Here is an 18,611-nt window from a genome sequence, read left to right on the forward strand (position 1 = left end):
TATTTGAGACAACAAAACAGATAAACAAGTAATTTTTATATTTTTGATAAAAGGGCTTATAAACTAGCAAATTTAAAATTATATATTATTTCATATTGATTAAGATGACTGTGACTTAACAAAAAAAATGAAAAATTATATTTAGCATTTGAGTTTTTAAAGCGCGCGAGAGGTCTCTTGCTAATGAATTCATTGGATAAAGGAACAAAAAGAGTATTCATTGGATCAAAAAAAAAGAAAAAAATTTAACTAAACAGTTGCATGCAATATGATTGTGAAAGTTTGTGGATCCAGAGATTGATAGTTTTGCTTTAGTTACAACAAATTTACAAAGAACAGTTATTTTAGTAATTAACCCATAACAATATTTTGTTCATATATAGTATCCAATTGTTTCCAGAAATGCGAAAATAAAACCCCCCAAAAACATCATTACATCTTTGCAATAGAACCAGCAAAAGGAGACAATAAAAAGAAAAACAGAGTGAAAAAATATATGAAGATACACAATGATCAAACACTTAGCTGGACTCTAACATCTTTTTCTGCTGATTCAAGTTATTGTAAAAGTTCTTTATGAAATCATCAGCCGCTTGGTTTACTTGTCTTCTTGCCACGTCACCATTTCCCGGGGTCAACGGAAACGGTGAGTCCGTTACTCTTAACGGCCTTACCAGTGGAGTCCGTCCAAACCCGGGAAAGTAAAGAGACAAAGCCTTTGAGAAAGCCTCTGGCGTAACGTTTCCTTTGTCGCTAACGCCGTTAAGAAGCTCAAGAACTGCTCTAGCAGCGGCTGCGTCGTCGTCAAGCGTCTGAGGCGTTTGAACACACGAGAAGAGACTACTGTGGCTTAGATGTGCAGTTGCGGCAGCTGATGAAGCAGCGTTTAGAGCGTTTGAGGAAGTGGAGTCGGCGGCGTGGACGCGGCGACGGTGGTGGAACATAAGATTCTTGCCGCGTTTGAGAGTGGCGCTGAAGTCGGCGATGAGTTTGTGTTTTCTGACGCGTTTGCGGATTATGTACAAGAGAAAACGTACGACGTTCCATAGCTTCTTGGTTATTGGTACGTTTTGATGATCCATCTGATCTTTACATAGAGAGAGGGATGTGTAATATATTTTTTGAGGTTTGGTTACTTACGAGCTAAGGAGAAGAAATGTGAAGGATTTATAAAGGAAGAAAGTGAGAAAAGAGGTGCGAAAACGTGCAATATATTATTACAAAGATTATAAAGACAAAGCAAAAGCTTACTGGAGCATAATTATTGAATCCATGTCACTTTAAAAGAAAACAAATAGTGTTTATGGATTAAATTTTATATTTTAGATTAAATGTTTCTTTAATTAGGATGTATGGTTTATTGTAGCATCTGCTTAATTTTGAAATTATAAAGTTTTCTAGGGTAAGAGTTCGATCATGATTATTTCCAAATCTTTCTTTAGTACCAGGAGATTTCGGACTAAAGTTCATACAAAAAAGCAAGCACTGATTTTTTTAATGCGTATATAATTATTATTAACTATGACTGAAATCAAAGTAATTTTGGCAAAAAATAAAAGTAAATTTTTCAAAGAAAAAAAACTATATATTAGAGCAAAATACATGATTCAACCGTTTGATGCATCTAGCATTTTATTCTTGAGGAAGTTGAAGTTTATAGGCAACGTTAAATTAGATAGATATGTTTTGGCTATATATTATCAAAGATTAGAATGAAATTACGATCATTAAAACAAAAATATAATCACGAATACAATGAAGGACTTAATTAGTTCAACGTAGAAATGTGACCATTTGATATCGACATAGAATAAACCAAACCAAATAATGAAAAAGAAGAAACAAAAAAATTATATAAGGTGGAAGAGTGGTATAACCAAACTTTCACGTATAACTTTTCTTACTTTTTAGATTGCACTATGTAATATGTAAAGATAGCCATAATCTCTACATGAATTTTATAGGTCTTGCTTATATGTTAAATAATTCTTGCGTCTTGTTCTTAATATATATCGACAGGAAACAGAGTTCGAACTTAGATAAAAGATCATCATCACACATAATCAAATAAACCACAAACATCATTTTTCTCGAGTTTTCAAACAAAATACTGTTAATGTGTTCAACAGCAAACATCAAGAACACAACAGAGACCGTCTTACAGTACAACCAAAGTATCTTCTGCAATAAAAACAGATTATTTTTGAAGTTTCAAACAAAGGACCAGTTGATGAACACAAAGCAGATACAATGAGCGTTCTCTTCTTCATTGAGTACTTTCCAAGCAACTGCTCTCTCGTATGAAACTGGCCTCCCCATGCTTGACAGACATATCCCACCTTGAAGACTCGCGAAACCCTAAACCAAAATATCCAGTTAAAGGCCACATAAAACCTGATCAAACTACTACACAAATCAAAGTAGAACGTTGTTAAAAAACCTGTTGCATGATCTGTGGGAACTCAGAGCAGAGAGTCTTTCTTCCATTGTCATCAAATATCTTCTCTAAAGAGATATCTTGAAGAGAAACCAATGTAGTCTCAAGCATGTCAAGCCCCGCCTGGTTTGCAAATGTGAAGACTGGCATGGCCTAAACAAAAAAGGTTAAAGAGGATCAGTGAGTAATAAAACATTCATTGAGTGTTTGATGTTTAAGTCAGTACCTTCATTGAGCAGCAGATGATAGCATCTGTATGATGCCAAAGGTTCTTGAGAACAGATTCACTGCCTTCACTTGTTGATTTAAGTAGCTCAACGCCCATGTAGCACCTGTAACTCTGGCAGATCCAACGAGCAAGTGTTTGGGCTTCAGGAGTACCCAAAGGAGTGCGTAGACCGACTTGTGAACTGATGTGAGAAGGAGAGAGAGCCAATGCAACTCTCTGAACCGATGAGATAATACCACGAACGTACTGCCTAGCCATGGATGCTACATGTTCTTGCATATGGCTCTCAATACCGAACTCAAACGCTATTGTCATCACAGATCTTGCACATGTACCCGAGATTCCTGATTGATCGGTTGAAGCTTTTGTTGTTCCGGCTGGACCAATCTCCAGTGCTGAAGCAAGATCCAAGGTTCGGTTTGGACTAGATACTTCCTGCTTTTTGGGTCAAGACAAGCTTTAAGAGTCTGAAAACTTTTAAATGGTAAAAAGATTATTTGTTCTAACCTTTGTGGAATCAAGAGGGATGATACGGAAGCCAGAAGGAAGCAGAGGCGCATCATCAGCAAAGGAAGCATCAATTGGAGCAAATATGAGTTCAGCGCATGTTCCAACAGCATTTTCATCCATTCCGCTACAAAGCTAATCACAAGATGAATGTATTATTAGTGATCCACATTAAAGTCTGATGCAGAGGAGACAATCTAAAGTTCTTACTTGTAAGAGGAAGATATCTCTTGGAACGATTGCATCTTCAGGGGAGTGGCCAAGACCTTCCAGTTTGATGACTTCCATGGACTAATAAGTAATAACAAAGAAACACCACGAAAGCTTACAAATCATTTATATGTGAAAGCTTATAAAATCATTGATAAAGCCTTATTAATCATTTCTAAAAGTATAGTAAAATATTTATGAAACCTTATGAATCGGTTATAAAATTACCAAAATAATGTATAATGATTTATAAATTTAATTTAAAAGCTTATAAATTGGTTATAAGAGTTTTAAAATAATGTATAAGTGATTGTAAATGTTTTATAAATTTTCTTCATTTTTAGTGATGTTATAAACCCTTGCCTATTTTTACAAGATTTTATAAATTATTTTATAAGTTTTTAACCCCCTCAACAATAATCCATTAACAGTGTTCCGTACAAAATAGAAGGAATTCTAGATGGATGATGACAAATGTTAAAGGTTTGTAAACAGAGGGTTTAAAACGTCAAGTATTTTATCTTCCGATTCAAAAATAGTTTAGAGGTTTTATCACTAAAAACCAAATCTAAAAAGAACAGACAATCAAATAGTACATAAGAAGCTTGAACTGACCTCTTCATGCTCAATAGTGTGAGCAAGTGGAAGTATAACTTGCCCACCGAATCCTCCAACCCTGGCACTACAAGGCCCCACTTTAACAGCTGCTGCCAAATATGCATCAATGTTGTTGTCAGCCCATTCTGATCTGTGCTCCCTCAGAAACCTAAGCAGGATTGCCGGAGGAACATTCTAAAGTTGCAAAAAAAATCCAAAACAAAAGAGTAAGGAAAAGTGTTGAAATAAACATAAATTGATCTATAACTGCACCGACCTGTAAAAGCATGGAGGCTTTTGCGCATAAGACCACACTGCTAACAGGAGTAAAGCCATTGGAAAATGCAAGGTTCAAACCCATCAGCTTGTCTGGAGAAGAGTTCACAGTGATTGTGACATCATCCATGCTGTCTCCCATCACCGACCATCCTTCATCAGTGAAACCATTAACAGCCTCATTGAAGCCTCTGTAGGACAAAAAAATGTATTAGACAAAGCAAATTACTAAATCAATAAAAAGGGAAAAAGTGAAGAATAATCAAAAACCTGCTTAGCCTTTGACTCAAAGCTCGTAAGGCAGCAGGACGCCGTCCCCAGCCATTGACGCTACTGTTAGTCTGAGACACCTCTTGTGCTATTTGCTTGAGTTGGCGCAGCACCTTTGAACAAAAAAGAAACAATGATTCAAAACATCAAAAAAGCAATTTTAGGAATAGTTAAAGTTTTGAAGTTCACTCACTGCCATTGTTGTCTTCTGTGCAAGTACTTTTGGTGACTCGTAGAGCGGACGCAAGACCTCAGGGACACTACAAGCCTATTTAACAAAACAGTCAGGTTTAACATTCTCTGATGCATTGAATAGTATAGAGTGAAGATTGTTGTTACCTCCAAATCCATATGATCAACAATGTGTATGATGGAGCCACCACCATCACAAGGACGTATCAAGTACCCACTGGGTAGCATCTCTGCTCTAACAAAATGTTGAACCAGTGGCATGCTAGGACCGTTTTGAGTGCTCTTAAGAGACCTCTCGCACACCACAAGGCTGCCATCTTCTAGAACAGATGTGTAACGCAACAACCAGAAGTCGCGTGGTGGAGCCAACGTAGTTGGTGCATAGAGCTGCATATAAAGCAGCTCAATGGTTCCACCGTTGGCGGTTGGCAACACATTCATAACATCAACAGCTCGGCATTCGCGGAACCACGAAGGCCGATCCTTGACGATCTCTGCGACCTGTAAATAAAGAGAGAGCAGATCAATCTAAGGTAGAGTAGTAGAAGATTGCATAAGGAATGGTTCTATCTCTACACGTACCCTTGTAGGCTCGAGACCCACTAGGCCACAGGCGCGTGCTGCCACACCTGCGCAACCGTGAGAAATAGAAATGATTCCAATGGAATCCGGACCAGGCTGTTACAAAAAACACAAAGGCAAACCGTTACAGAGAAGAAGAATGATTCACACAATTAGAGAAAGTGGACCAAGGGGCATACCTTCATTCCAGGCATCTGTACCCACTCAACAGCGGTTCCAGTTGCCTTTGAAAGAAACTCTGCTAAAGTTTCTTCTGCAATGGACAAAAGTCTGCAAACACACAAAATTTAATTCAGAAATATAACGTAATTGTGCAACTAAGAGAGTAACATGTTCTCTCACTAAAGCACTAACCCTGCAGGACTAGCATCTCTTGGAGGATTCTGTGATGCTAATTGGTGCTGACCACTCGTCACAACCGATTCACAGCTTGTGTCTTTAGCTGGAAGGGTAGGCTGGAAAAAAAAAGATAAAAAAAAAATCAAAATGAAACTCTTTTATTGTAAGGAAGCATTAAAGAGTCTCACATTGGGAGTGTGTTGACGGAAGTAGCTGTTTTCATGAACCAGCTGTGACACTTGCTTCTGCAACCTATCATTCTCCTCCATCAACAGCTTGTTCATCGCCGTCAACTTCCTGTTCACAGCTTGAAGCCGTGAAGCCTCTTTCCTCTGTTTCTCTCTGCATCTGAAGTTCATAAAAGATTAGATCAAAGAAACTTCCATTTATTACAGTCCCCAAAACTGCATTAAGGAGTGTTAGTATCATTACCTTCGGTTCTGAAACCATACTTTGATCTGTTTAGGCTCAATGTTAGAGAGAATAGGACACTCTCTGATCAACTGCTGACGGCGGATGGAACTGGGTTTAGGACAGTCATGATAAAGCCTCTCAAGTGCTTCAACTTGCTCAGGTGTGTACCTCACATACTTCCCGTTGTCTAAGCATCCCATCTTCCCATCTTTGCAAGACATTGCCATTACTCCTTAATACCAAAGTCTACTCCTTTCTAACAGAACATAACCTTATCAAACCCCACAACTTAGTGAACGAGACAGAGCTTTTAGATACTCACTGCTCTTCCATCTCAAACTCCTAAGTAACCTTCAGAATATCATTTGCCTTATATAACTTAGAACACAAGACTTATCCTTTTAAGGACAAAATACAAAACACAAGAAAAAGACTTTTGTTTTCCCCCAAAGATTACAACTTTCAGCTTTTTGCAAACACCCAGAAAAGAAAAACACAAATAGAGACCTCAAAAAACAAGAAAGCTACAACCTTTATGTTCTGTTTTCTCGTGTCGGTACAGAATCACCGAGTTGACTCAGCCATTAGAAAACCCGAGTTCCCAGATAGCCATATCAGTTAATAGTTCTCAAACCCATATTCTCCATTTCCGAGCTTTCATTGAAAAGAAAAGTAAAGCTTTATTATGAAATCTAATGAAAGGAGGAAACTAGAGACTACGAGGAAGAAGACGTAAGAGTATGTAGAGAAGGAATCATGGAGGAGCTACTACTGTTGTTATGTTTATCTACTCTCTCTCTCTCTCTCTCTTTTTCCTCTGCTTATTCATGGCAACTTTGATTTTTTTGGCTTTTCATTATTTAATTTTATTTTTATTATTTTTAATCAATGATGATTTGATAGTGGCACACTGCATCAAATATTTTTTGTTTTTGTTTTATTTTTTCAAGTTGCGTTTGTGAATTAACTTTCTCGTTGGCATTCTCTTTTTCTCTTCTGCTGATTGGCACATTGCATACCTCACCACCACCTCGAGGATAAACCCAAATCTCTCTTTTGGTTTGTTTTACCTTACTCGAAATGTCTAAATTAGCCTCCACTTGTAATTAAACTGTCAAATTTTTCACTTCAAAAAATACTACAATAGTAAAAAAAATACTATAGACAAACTTTGTTTTACTACAAAAATACTATAGACAAAACTTACAATTCCAAAAATGCAAACATTATGACAAATTATAAGTTTCTAATTTAAAAGAAATTAATTATAAATAGATTGTTTTATAACATTTATATATTAGTATTAATCTCTTAATTTTATATACAATTTTAACATATTTTCGGAGATGATATATTTTAGTGTTTATGGTAAACTAAATTTTACTTTAGAATTAATAAGAAAATCTTTTGAACTCTTTAGTTGTACTAACAAAAGAACAACTCATATCATATTAAGTTTTATATAATTTCAACTAAACGTTAATTAATAATGAGTAAATTAATTAAAAACTATATATTAGTGTTGATATTTCCAAAATCTCGAAATAAACATTAGTTTTTTACTTTTTTTCAAATTATACTGAATAACGGTTCTCATTCAAACTACTTTCCAAATTGTTGTATGTAAGTTATGTTTTCTTTTGAAAACCATAAGTAATGTTTAACCATGTTATTAACCATTTGTATGACGACGGTAATTATGAAATGAATGACTGTATAGTTAAATACTTGAATCTTACATTACGCTGACCAATGAGTAGTTGCTACGAGGAAAGTGGAAGAGGGGCATAATGTGTAATAAAGTGGTAAATTGAAGGGTAAGATCAGAGCGGCAATGGGAAATAGTCAGAAGCGTATAAAAATAAGCAAATGGCGTGGGACTGTGGGAGAGAGGTCTGCGTAGAGATGCAGAGACAACATCATTACCTTCTTTGCATGCGTCTTCGCGTCTTAAAGCTGAAGCCTCTTTCTTTCTTTTTTTTTCTTTCTTTTTTGTCAACTCTATTTCAAATTTATTAAACTAAACTTACTTTACCACTTCTACATTTAATGTCTGTAAAAATGTTGTAACAAAATGGTACTTTTTGTTAGCATAATGTTTAATTGTTCATCATGATGAAAATAATTGTCTAGTTTGAGTGGTTTCAAGTTTCAACATCTAATGATGAAAAATATTTATTGTTATTGCATTAAAACACGGAATTGATTACGTTTTAGAAGTCTAGAGTTTAGACACGTTAACTACAAATCAGGCCTAAAATGTAATGTAGCCCAGCCCATTAAATATCGCAGCTAGTGGTGCTATGCGAGGTCATTTTCGTCATTTTATTTTGAAATTTTGCCCGGTTTGAGAATCTTTCTCCCAAGTTAGTAATTGGATCTTTTGAGGAACTTTGTTTCTTGTCTTCTTTTCGCTAATTGTGTCGTGCCAAGGTTTATATTCTTTTAGTAGGGATAGTTTTAGTGGGATTCGCCATTGTTTCTTTACGAGCACTTTCGGTGGACTTAAGAATATAAATGATGTTGAATTTGTCACCAAGGCCGGCTTTGAGATTCCAGGACCTGTGACAATCTCTATGCAAATTTTTTTTTTCTAAATTTAGATGCCTAAAAAAATTTCGGAAGTTTAGTTTTTTCTAAAAATTTTGGGGGCTAGTTACGAATGTTTCATTTAGTATCGTCCAGAGGCGACCATGTTTGTTACATTGATCTAGTTGAAGTTTGGATTGGTGTGCTTAGCCATTGTCTCTTTTCATGAGTTATTTCTATTGGTTAGATATCATTGCTTAATGCTCTAGAGATTCAGCTTCTATCATTGCTTAATACTCTAAAGATTCAGCTTATCAAAATTCATATCAGATCTGGCAAAAGAAATATTTTTTCAGTGTTCAGGAAAGAATATCACAGCTCCTACTAAAGGCAAGTCAGTATCAGGCAGCCCACGCTCTCACGTAAATGCTTAAATAATCTAGTCACGCTTAAACTCAGTGGCAAACAAACAACAAGAGAAATTGATAAAGAGTAGTGAATCACTGTCTCTACATATGGTCAAAGAAAAGTGTATCAAGTTTCTTTATTACTAACTGATCATACTAAGTTTATCTAGTTCCTCTATGTACGTTTCTAACTTTGTATACGCTGAACCGATCTGATTCAAAGAAGGCGATAAGCAAGAACGGAGTTGCAAAACAGTACGTGTCAAACCAGTAATTAAACCAAAATATATATAAGACAAACAGTTAGAGCGTTACCACGTACGTCATTACTGTGTTCAAAACGACGATGTTGTTGCCTCAGCCGTCCAAAGTATTTAGTCGACGTAACGTAGTGCTCTTAAGATTAGCATGAGAATTTTAAAATCAAATCATTTAGCTAAAATGGATAATGATGACTTATAATATAATTAGTGACATGCTTGCATATTTCCCTGCATGAATCTTTCTCCCTTTTGATTACTATTATTGTCTTGCAGCACTTGTCCAAATATATGAACCGAAGGTTTTTATTTTTTATTTTCCCACCATATTTGATGTTTTGACCTAATTTGCTGAGTAGTGTCTTCCACGTTCCTGTTTAATCTAAAAAATTATAAAATATCCACGTATGATTGATTTAAGTGGCAACTGCACCACGAAATTAAAAAACCGGTCAACAAAAATTACATTAAAAAATACAAATAGAATAGAATAAAAACAGGAAAACAAAAGGTTTTGGTGATCAAAACTCAACGACAAAGAGTGGGTTAGTTGGATGGCCATTTTGTTCGCATGTCTGCTCTCCCCTCCACCTTCTTTTTATGCTCCCCGAAATTTTCGTCTACTCAAACCATAAAATACATCTTTATTATTATTTTGTATCAAAAAAACCGTTTCACCAACATATTATTATTGTTCTACTAACTTAATAAAAATGGCTAAAATTAACCAAATTAATGTTTTTATCAGTTTAGTATCTATGATTTTAATTTTATAAAAAAAACATGTGGTAAAAGAATACTATGAGTTTCAGATTATTTTTTGATTGTACAGATTTAAATACTTGAAAGAAAACGAAAAAAACTCGCAATTTTAATACATGAAATGAAACTGAATAATTAGTGGGAGGGGACATTATCAGTGGAATGAAACATATAACATAAGGATATGACGAAGTTGGCTAAAAATAGACAAAATAAATTCTTTAATCAATCTAGTTATTCAGTATTCGTTTTTATATAAAAATAGCATTATAGCTTCTTTTTTAACAACAAAATAGCATTAGAGCTTATAAGATACAAATTCCGGATTAGTATAAAAAATTTAAATACAGGAAAACTAAATAGTTGCAATTTTAATACTTGGAACGAAACTGAATAATTGGTTGGAGAGATTAGTGGAATTAATCTTTCTTTTTCGACATTAGTGGAATTAATCTAACGGCAGTTAACTCTCAATTAAAATATTAATAATTTAATTAGTTTATCCAAAAACTAATGGAAAAGACAAGTGTCAATAGTAAAGAGATTCATATATAGAAAAAATTAAGAACCCCAACACAAATGTGTGAAAGCTTTTAAAACAAAAACAGAATTTTCCTTTAAAAAAAAGGTTTTTCTCGTTCTTCAGCGAGATTAAAGCTCTGTATGGAAGAATCTCACGGCATCAATGGCGTCGATGATTCATATCGTCATCTCCCTATTCTCTACTTGACTTTTCTATCGATCTGGTCTCTCTCCGCTTGTTCTTGGACGGTTAACACTTTCAAGAACCGCAATTTTCAGGTCCATTATCATCTCTACCTTTATGTCTCAGTTCTTGATTTCAAGATTTGAAGAGACACAGAGTTTGGTTTGGTTTTGATTATTATGTGTTCTGTTTTGTTTTAGAGCAGACAAATAGCTTACAATGGATTCTTGCTTCAGTTCCTTTGATCAAAGCATTACAGCTAACCCTATCTTTCCTCTTTTGGTAAGCAGTTAATACTACTTACCATTAATGTTCTCTTTGAAAAACTTTATATTTAATTGGGTTGAACCGGTTTTTGGGTGGGCAGGCATTCATGTTTTCACCACCAAATATGCTCTCTTTGGATGTCTTTTGGTGTATATGTGACTGGTGTTCTGTTTCAGACAGCTTCGTTTGTTTCCTTTTTACTCATCTCTCACGGTTACTGCATCACGTGTGAACGGCTCTCGTTGACAGAACGTAGAACCACAGCTTCACTTGGTTGTGTCTTTTACTTGACTCTCGTTGGATACAGAGCTTCTGTTCCTTACTTCGCAGTGCTTCTGATACTTAACTACATGATCTCATTCTATGTTATTTTCCACCATATATCACAAAACTTATCGGTGTTACGAGAACAACTGAGTTTCATCGAGGATGAGAATGTTCAAGCTATGCATGATGCTGTCTATGCTAAATACATCATGTTCAAGTACGTTCTTCTATTTCTTAGTACACTTGTGGTGGATGGAAGTAGATAAACTGCTAACCAAGAGTTATATTTATCTTTGCGTGTTCTTCAGAAAGTTTCAAGGAGCTATGCAGATAGTAGCAATGGCAGAAACTGTGGTATGAGCATGTTTTGAATTTGCTGCTTTATCGTTATATACTCACACTCACCTTTACTTCTGGCAGATATATATGAACATGGATAACTCCTCGCAGAACTATTGGCTCAGGCTACTGATTCGAGAGTGGGCTCAGTTTTGCATCTTTCTCTATATTGGGTAAGTTATAATCTCAGTGCATTTCTCTGTTCTTGGTTTGATCAAGGACTAAACAATACCAATCTTGGCAGATGGACTTTCAGGTCTCAGGACATGGCCCCACGGTTCTCAGTCATGCCTACACTAAAACCCAAAGATAATACAATTATCCCTCCAATTTACAGCATGGTAAATGTCACAATCTTAACTTCTTTTATCTTATGATATCTCTTGGATTAGATAAAACCTCTTACTGAATATACAGGAAATGGATGAAAAAACATTTAAAGAATTCAGAAGTCATGAATGGAACATTGGAGTGGTAAGTCATTACACAGCGTATGCTCTTCTTCCATTGGATCATCATCTAAGCCTGAGTTTTATGTGTCTGTGTTTGCAGCCAATGCCACATTCAAACTATGAAAGGCAAAAAGATTCAGTTCTAGTGATAATTCAGCATCCTAGATAGCATTCAAAGACAAAGCAAAATATACATTGTTGCCTCTCTCTTTTATCTTCCTAGAAAGGGCAAAAGTTCACACACAGACACAGAAACAAAGTTTCTCTCAGGTTAAGACAAGGTGCTTCCTCAGCAACTAGCAACTGCAATGTTCTATCCTCACAACCTTCTCTTTTATTTTTTATGTTTTAGTTTTGTTTGTTGCTTTTCTCTCTGTTGGGTATATTACATAGAGAAATAAAAGGTATACTTTCTTGTATAGATGCAAAAGTTAAACTAGTAGAGCTATAACATTACTAATGAAAATGTAAAAACTAGTTCCCTACATTCTCTTGTTTCTAAATCCCAGTTCAAACAAGATCATACTGGGAGCTTCTAAAAGCAAAAGTATATGTTATACTACTGCAGTTAAAGTCAAAACTATAGTGCAAATTTCAAAAACGTTTCACAAGACAACAACTACTGTTGTAATCCTACAAAACTGAAAACAATGAACAAACGAACAAGAAGTAAGAGTTAACAACAACCTATTGCACTATTTGATAAGTATACCATCACAAAGCTTCTTCCAAAGCGATATCATCTATATCTTCCTCAATGATCTCATCTTTAAACAAAGTCTTGAAATATGGTAAAACCTTAGGAAGCACTTGCAAATCCGCCACGTTTATGCTCATCAAATCAAAGGCAATGCAAGTGTTATGCATATGAGACTCGTCAATCACCGGAATCTTTGGATATCTCTGGCTAAAATGCGTGAGAACAATCCTATACACACCCGCAGAAGATCCCATATCAATTGCTTCTTTAGTCGTGCTGTGGTTTTTTGCCAATGCTTCATCTATCAAATCATCTTCAAATGTTGCCTGTAAAAATGTGACAAGAGCGGTAAAAACCAAAATTTTATCCGAAAACCGAAAAATTGATATTTAATCCAAAACTTTTCTGACTTCTTACCCGAATTAATCAAAAAACCGGAACCGAACCAGAACTGAATGGGATCTAAAACTTTGGATATTAGCCAGTTCCCAACTTTGTTATCCTAACCGAACTGAAAACCAAAATAACCGAAACTGAACCAAACATTCTAAATACCCGAACGGATCCTAGACCTCTAGAACCCCAGAACCGAGAACCCAATGCCTAAGGCTAGTCATATATGTAAAAAGACGAGTTTATAAAACTTTTTACCTCGTGTATAAGAACTGTTGCATCTTGTGATGCTTCCACAACCTCAGGACAAGGTCTTGTGTCGCCTGAGTAAACCATCTTCCATCCAGGGATACGTTTTCCAACGCTGTTCAATCTCTCCGCTGCTTTTACAACGACACCAAAGGCTTGAGGACAATGAACAACAGGGAAGCTAATCAAATCCTCCACACCAATTTCGCCAAGAACCTTCTTCAGATTCTTCAAACATGGCAGATCCGTCATGGGAGTTTTGAAGACACTCTGCATAGGACTTCCTTTACTAAACAAAGAACCCTCTTCCTTGCCGCCTTCTAAAGAAGCCCAAGAAGTCTTTGTGGTGCTTCTACAATCAAGAAACTCCATATCCAACTCCTCCAGTCTTTGATAAGCATCAAGAAAGTGTTTAAGCGACCTCGGTCCCACCACAATCGCTGGCTCATGAGCCACTCCTTTCAGAAGCTTGCATCTGAGAGCTAGGATCCTCGCGAGACCCGCATGGTGATCAGCGTGGATGTGAGAGATCCATATACATCTCAGTTTTCTAACGGCCTCATCAGCACCATCTAAACCGTATCTTCTTTTAAGCTGCCCCAAGGTTCCTTCACCACAGTCTAGGAGAAGACTGCCTTTAGAGAATAAGTCAATGTAAATGGCGCTGACGTTTCTGTATTTTGAAGGCTGGGAAGAGCCAGTGCCTAGAAGAACAATCTCCATATCGTCTCGTCTAATGTTTTCAAGACAGCTTGGAAGAAGAGTGTTGCTCTCTGTCTCACCGTTTGGTTTGTTCCACAACTGCTTGATTTCTTCGGTTTTATCTTTGATCTCAGGAATTTCTGAAAGCAGCTCATCCAGTACTAGTGAGGATGTCAGTTCAGGAGGGATGCAAGATCTATCCATCCCAAGATGAGCATAAGGACGCAAAGTGAACTGCCCACAATAAAGAAAAAAAATTCAATAGTTAAGGAAACTTTGAAAGAGCCAAAGATAGATTTTAAAAAAAAATCGTTGCGGTCTAGGCATCTGCTTAATCAATAATCTCCTATACAACGCCTAATTATCGCCTAGCAAATCGGGCATAAGCAAAACAAACAATTTAAAAAAAAAATAGTAAGGCATACAAAAAATTGGTCAGGCATCTGCGTAATAAATAATCTCCTATAAAACGCCGATTTTTTAAACATTGATTTGGTCTATATAAATAGACTTCAACTTCTAAAAATTTTAAAGCTAAAGTTTCTGAGAGTGTTGATACCTTGAGGAGATTTTCAGCAGAAAAGCTTTTACCAAGATTTGAATCCTGTTACAACATGAATAGACAACATCAAATCCTAACACACATCAAACTTAATTCAACACATTGCATAAAAAATTGTATGAGAATAGCATTTAGCAACCTGGTCTGAAGGGGTGGAATCAACTATTGAGTTTGTAACATGTTGAGGAGGCCAAAAGCCAGGAGCAGGAAAGAACTGTGGGCATAAGTAGTTAAGTCTTGCAGCGATTCTTGAACTTGCTTTCAGAATTGGAAACTCCATATTCTTCCTGAACACCCCAAACGAAAACATTAGCACCAAAGCAAATTAACTACTCCCATCGTTTCATATTAAGTGCTGTAGAAAAAAATCGGTTACAAAATAAGTATGGTTTCCAGATTTCAATGCAATTTAAGTCATCACTAATTTATTGCTTTTACGCCTACATAAATTAAGAAAAAAATAAAAACAATAGAATTCTAATAATTAAATAAGGGCAAAACTAAACATGTAACTATTTTCTTAATTGAAATGAAAAAAACTAGAACAACATCTAATTTGAAACGGAGGGAGTATCAATTTTTGATGAGAAACAAAGAAGACAAGAGAGTAACCTTTGGTGTCCAGCAAGAATGTGTTGAGTCGAATGAAACCTCTGCATCCAGTTTTGGTAAGTAGGACTACTTGTTACTGAAGATGGACTTAGATGTATAATACAATTCACCAACTTCCGTCTATCGCCAGAACACGAATAGTAACTCTCCAAAGACTTAGCTGATAAGAGCTGTGCAACGTGTGACTCGGTTGGACAGTCCACAAGGAGAACAATGGGACCAGGAACTGAAGGTCCCATCACATCACTCGGATAAACCTTAAAGACCAAAAGCATACACAGTCTATTATAATCCATTCAAAGAGAGGAACAATAGTAACTGAATCAACCAACATACCGTAATATCCTTTTCATCAGATCTCACTGATTCTCCACACTGAAGTTTACTATACTTTGGACCAGGCCTTACACCAAAGACTTTCTTGGCCTTCTCTAAGTCAAACTTGCCCATTATCTCAGCTAATTCACATACATACACGACAGAGATCTCGCCGGATTTGCTGCAAGATTCTTCTTCCATAGAGCGAGGTGGCTCTAAGGTAATGGCTGATATTTTCACAACTTCGTCATCCACAAGAACAGTAGGATCAGGTGTACTCGAGGGACCAAAACTACGTGTGTGAACCATAGCAGCGCGTGGAATAAAACACTTCATTGCATCAACAAGTAACTTAAGATCTGAAGGTCCCCATACATTCACCTAACGTACCAAAAAAACAATGAGAAATTTCAGCAACATCATACACAAAGAAACACAAATAAGCAGTGTTCTAAAATCGGTTTAGGCGGCTGCACACACAGCAAATCGGGTATAAACGAAACGATTTTGAAAAAAATCAGTTTAGGCGTTCAAAAAATCATTCTAAACGTCCACCTAATCAATAATCATTCTAGTTAGAGCCTAACGTTTTTTTGAACATTGCACACATGACTTGACAAGAATACTCACCGAAAGCCCTTCTTCACCGATACCAGCAAGAGTTAGTAAAAGACCTATGCCATCAAAACAAGAGATTTTCAAGAATTTATACCATAAACTAAAAGCTCAAGCAACAAAGTCAAAAGCAAGAACAAACCTGGAAGTCCACCAGCAGTCTCTGAGCAGACACGAGACAGAAACACATGATCTATCTGTAATGATTCAGACAACCATCAAATTTCAAACTCATATCATCACAAAGACAAAAAAAAAGACATGATCTATCTGTAACAGTCCAAACTCATCTCATTACAACACAAACAGAGAGAGTAAACAGAGGAGTCTTGGTGATACTTACCTTTGATAGTTTGATCTTATGTTCTGTACAGAAACGTTGCAAGCCCTGAATATACAATAAAACTAACAAGTGAGAGATCAGTAATCATTACAGAACATCTGTGTAAAAGAGAGTCTTACCTCTCCAGCATTGAAGATGAATCTTTGTTTATCAAAGAAGAGTAATACAGAAGACGAAGTATCTTGTGTATCCATTCCCGTTCCAAGGACCTATTTAAAAAAAAAGGATTAATTTTTAAATTTACACAACAAACAAAAAAAAGAATCTGTAATGTTAACAACCTGTGCGTAAGCAGTAGTGTTGGGATTGAGCTTGCGTGTTTTTCGTTCGAGATTCTTCTTGGCCTTGCCTGTTTCGTCGAACCCATCAGCTCTTCTCTTGTTGAACTCGAAAGGAGATGACTTTGAACCGTTCTTGGCTTTGTTCTTCTCCATTGGATATGAAGCAGAGAAGGGTCTGCGAGGAAGAAGGAAAGGAGACGACTTTAAGGGACAAGAGAGGAGGAGAAGTCGTAGGCTTCTGTTTAATATCATCTCTCTGAAGAAGAAACTCTCTAAGTTCTTCTCTGTTCCGCAAATAGGGTTTAGGCGGCCAAGTCAATAGAGTTAACTTTTATTATTTATATATTTTTTAATATGATGAATTTACAGCAAGCTTCAGTAGCTCGGATGGCTAGAGCGTGTGGCTGTTAACCACAAGGTCGGAGGTTCATACCCCCTTCCCTGGGGCGTTTTCTTTTTTTTTTTCCCATTATTCCTCAAATTTCATGCTGAACAAATTGCCAGTGGATGTGTTTTGTTGCAGAATGCATCATCAATTGTCTGTGTGCCATACAACTAGACATTTCTCAGGTTGTTATAGTGTTACATTAGATTCAGTTGTGGTTGTCTGGTATACATGAACAAGAGAACCAAGGCGAACAAAACGAAGCTATATTCTGGTCTAGGGTGGTTTGGGTCTATTCAAATTTCAGATTCTCGGGACTAGAGAGTTAAGCCTCATTCGGATATTTAAAAATTTCGGTTTAGATTGGGCTGAAATTTTTGTGGGTTCAGTTCGGATATTCGTAACAAATTAAAAAAATCCAAATAAAATAAAGGCTCCAAAATTCAAAAATAAGATAATGTACAATATCTCTCGTGTGTTTTTTTTTTCATTCTCAAATTTCATGTTGCCTATATATTCAGGTAGGTCGTACAACATTTCGATTCTACTATATATGAACTAATACCCATTGGATGTGTTTGTTTGCAAAATGCATCATCAATTGGCTGTGTGCCATACAAATAACCGAAGTTGTATGGCACATTAGATTGTATGCCATACAACTAATCGAAGTTGCATGCCATACAACATTTCTCAGGTTGTTATATTGCTACATTAGATTCAGTTGTGGTTGGCTGGTATACATGGTTAACAAGAGAAATCAGCCAAACAAAACAAAGCTATGTTTTGGTTTAGGGTGGTTCGGGTCTATTAGGATTTTAGATTTTCGGGGCTAGAGAGTTAAGCCTCATTCGGATATTTAGAAATTTTGGTTCAGACTGGGCTGGAATCTTTGTGGGTTCAGTTCGTATATTCGTTTAAAATATGTACACAAATTTAAAAATCCAAATATATTTTAAAGGCCCCAAAATTCAAAAATAAAACAATGTACAATATAAATTTGAATAGTGTGTATGCTAAATATCTAATATTAACAGAAAATTAGTTCAGTAGATATTTAGATGTTTTGGTGTTTTAAATATTTGTAGATATTTTGTGTATTATAGAAACTTTTGAGTATTTTCGCATATTTTAGTTTTTTTTGGATATTAGATTTAATAATAATTAATATATTTAAGTATATAATTGTGATTTAAATATTTCCGGGCATCCAAACTATTTTGATTCTTGTCGTGTTCAGATTCAGTTCTTAAATGTCAAAATTTTGGATCCGTTTTTATTTATTACTAGCTTCAGTTCAGGTTTGATTCTATTTTTTAATTTGGATTTGGTTCTTCGGGTCCGGATATTATGTCGATGGTCAGTGTGCAATGCTGAGGTATATTAGTATATTGCTTGCTTTGCTTCTA

General features: G+C 35.9%; 4 protein-coding genes across 4 annotated transcripts; 1 reads left to right on the forward strand and 3 right to left on the reverse strand.

Moving 5' to 3' along the window:
* Nucleotides 1-341: 341 nt before the first annotated feature.
* Nucleotides 342-1,155, reverse strand: LOC106299153. The gene has a single exon (XM_013735287.1). It carries the CDS (start codon nt 1,080-1,082, stop codon nt 522-524), a length of 561 nt encoding a protein of 186 aa, XP_013590741.1. The 5' UTR covers nt 1,083-1,155; the 3' UTR covers nt 342-521.
* An 880-nt stretch (nt 1,156-2,035) lies between these two features.
* LOC106300422 (homeobox-leucine zipper protein ATHB-15) lies at nt 2,036-6,871 on the reverse strand. Its single transcript, XM_013736558.1, has 15 exons — nt 6,072-6,871; nt 5,828-5,987; nt 5,655-5,755; nt 5,480-5,570; nt 5,301-5,396; nt 4,866-5,219; nt 4,720-4,794; nt 4,527-4,639; nt 4,258-4,447; nt 3,999-4,175; nt 3,384-3,464; nt 3,174-3,308; nt 2,664-3,101; nt 2,441-2,590; nt 2,036-2,358 (listed from the first exon to the last, which is right to left on the reverse strand). The coding sequence occupies exons 1-15, from the start codon at nt 6,278-6,280 to the stop codon at nt 2,212-2,214; spliced, it is 2,517 nt and encodes an 838-aa protein (XP_013592012.1). The 5' UTR covers nt 6,281-6,871; the 3' UTR covers nt 2,036-2,211.
* A 3,726-nt stretch (nt 6,872-10,597) lies between these two features.
* Nucleotides 10,598-12,560, forward strand: LOC106300704. Its single transcript, XM_013736907.1, has 8 exons — nt 10,598-10,812; nt 10,923-10,999; nt 11,085-11,468; nt 11,560-11,605; nt 11,672-11,763; nt 11,835-11,931; nt 12,008-12,064; nt 12,143-12,560. Exons 1-8 carry the CDS (start codon nt 10,675-10,677, stop codon nt 12,209-12,211), a joined length of 960 nt encoding a protein of 319 aa, XP_013592361.1. The 5' UTR covers nt 10,598-10,674; the 3' UTR covers nt 12,212-12,560.
* LOC106300703 (zinc phosphodiesterase ELAC protein 2) lies at nt 12,474-17,101 on the reverse strand. The gene is made up of 11 exons (XM_013736906.1): nt 16,818-17,101; nt 16,656-16,745; nt 16,537-16,581; nt 16,336-16,390; nt 16,209-16,252; nt 15,597-15,959; nt 15,261-15,517; nt 14,788-14,935; nt 14,646-14,690; nt 13,394-14,320; nt 12,474-13,068 (listed from the first exon to the last, which is right to left on the reverse strand). The coding sequence occupies exons 1-11, from the start codon at nt 17,067-17,069 to the stop codon at nt 12,757-12,759; spliced, it is 2,538 nt and encodes an 845-aa protein (XP_013592360.1). The 5' UTR covers nt 17,070-17,101; the 3' UTR covers nt 12,474-12,756.
* Nucleotides 17,102-18,611: the final 1,510 nt, after the last annotated feature.

This window comes from Brassica oleracea, chromosome C6 (assembly GCF_000695525.1).
Source record: "Brassica oleracea var. oleracea cultivar TO1000 chromosome C6, BOL, whole genome shotgun sequence".
In the NCBI taxonomy this organism is placed as follows: Eukaryota; Viridiplantae; Streptophyta; class Magnoliopsida; order Brassicales; family Brassicaceae; genus Brassica; species Brassica oleracea.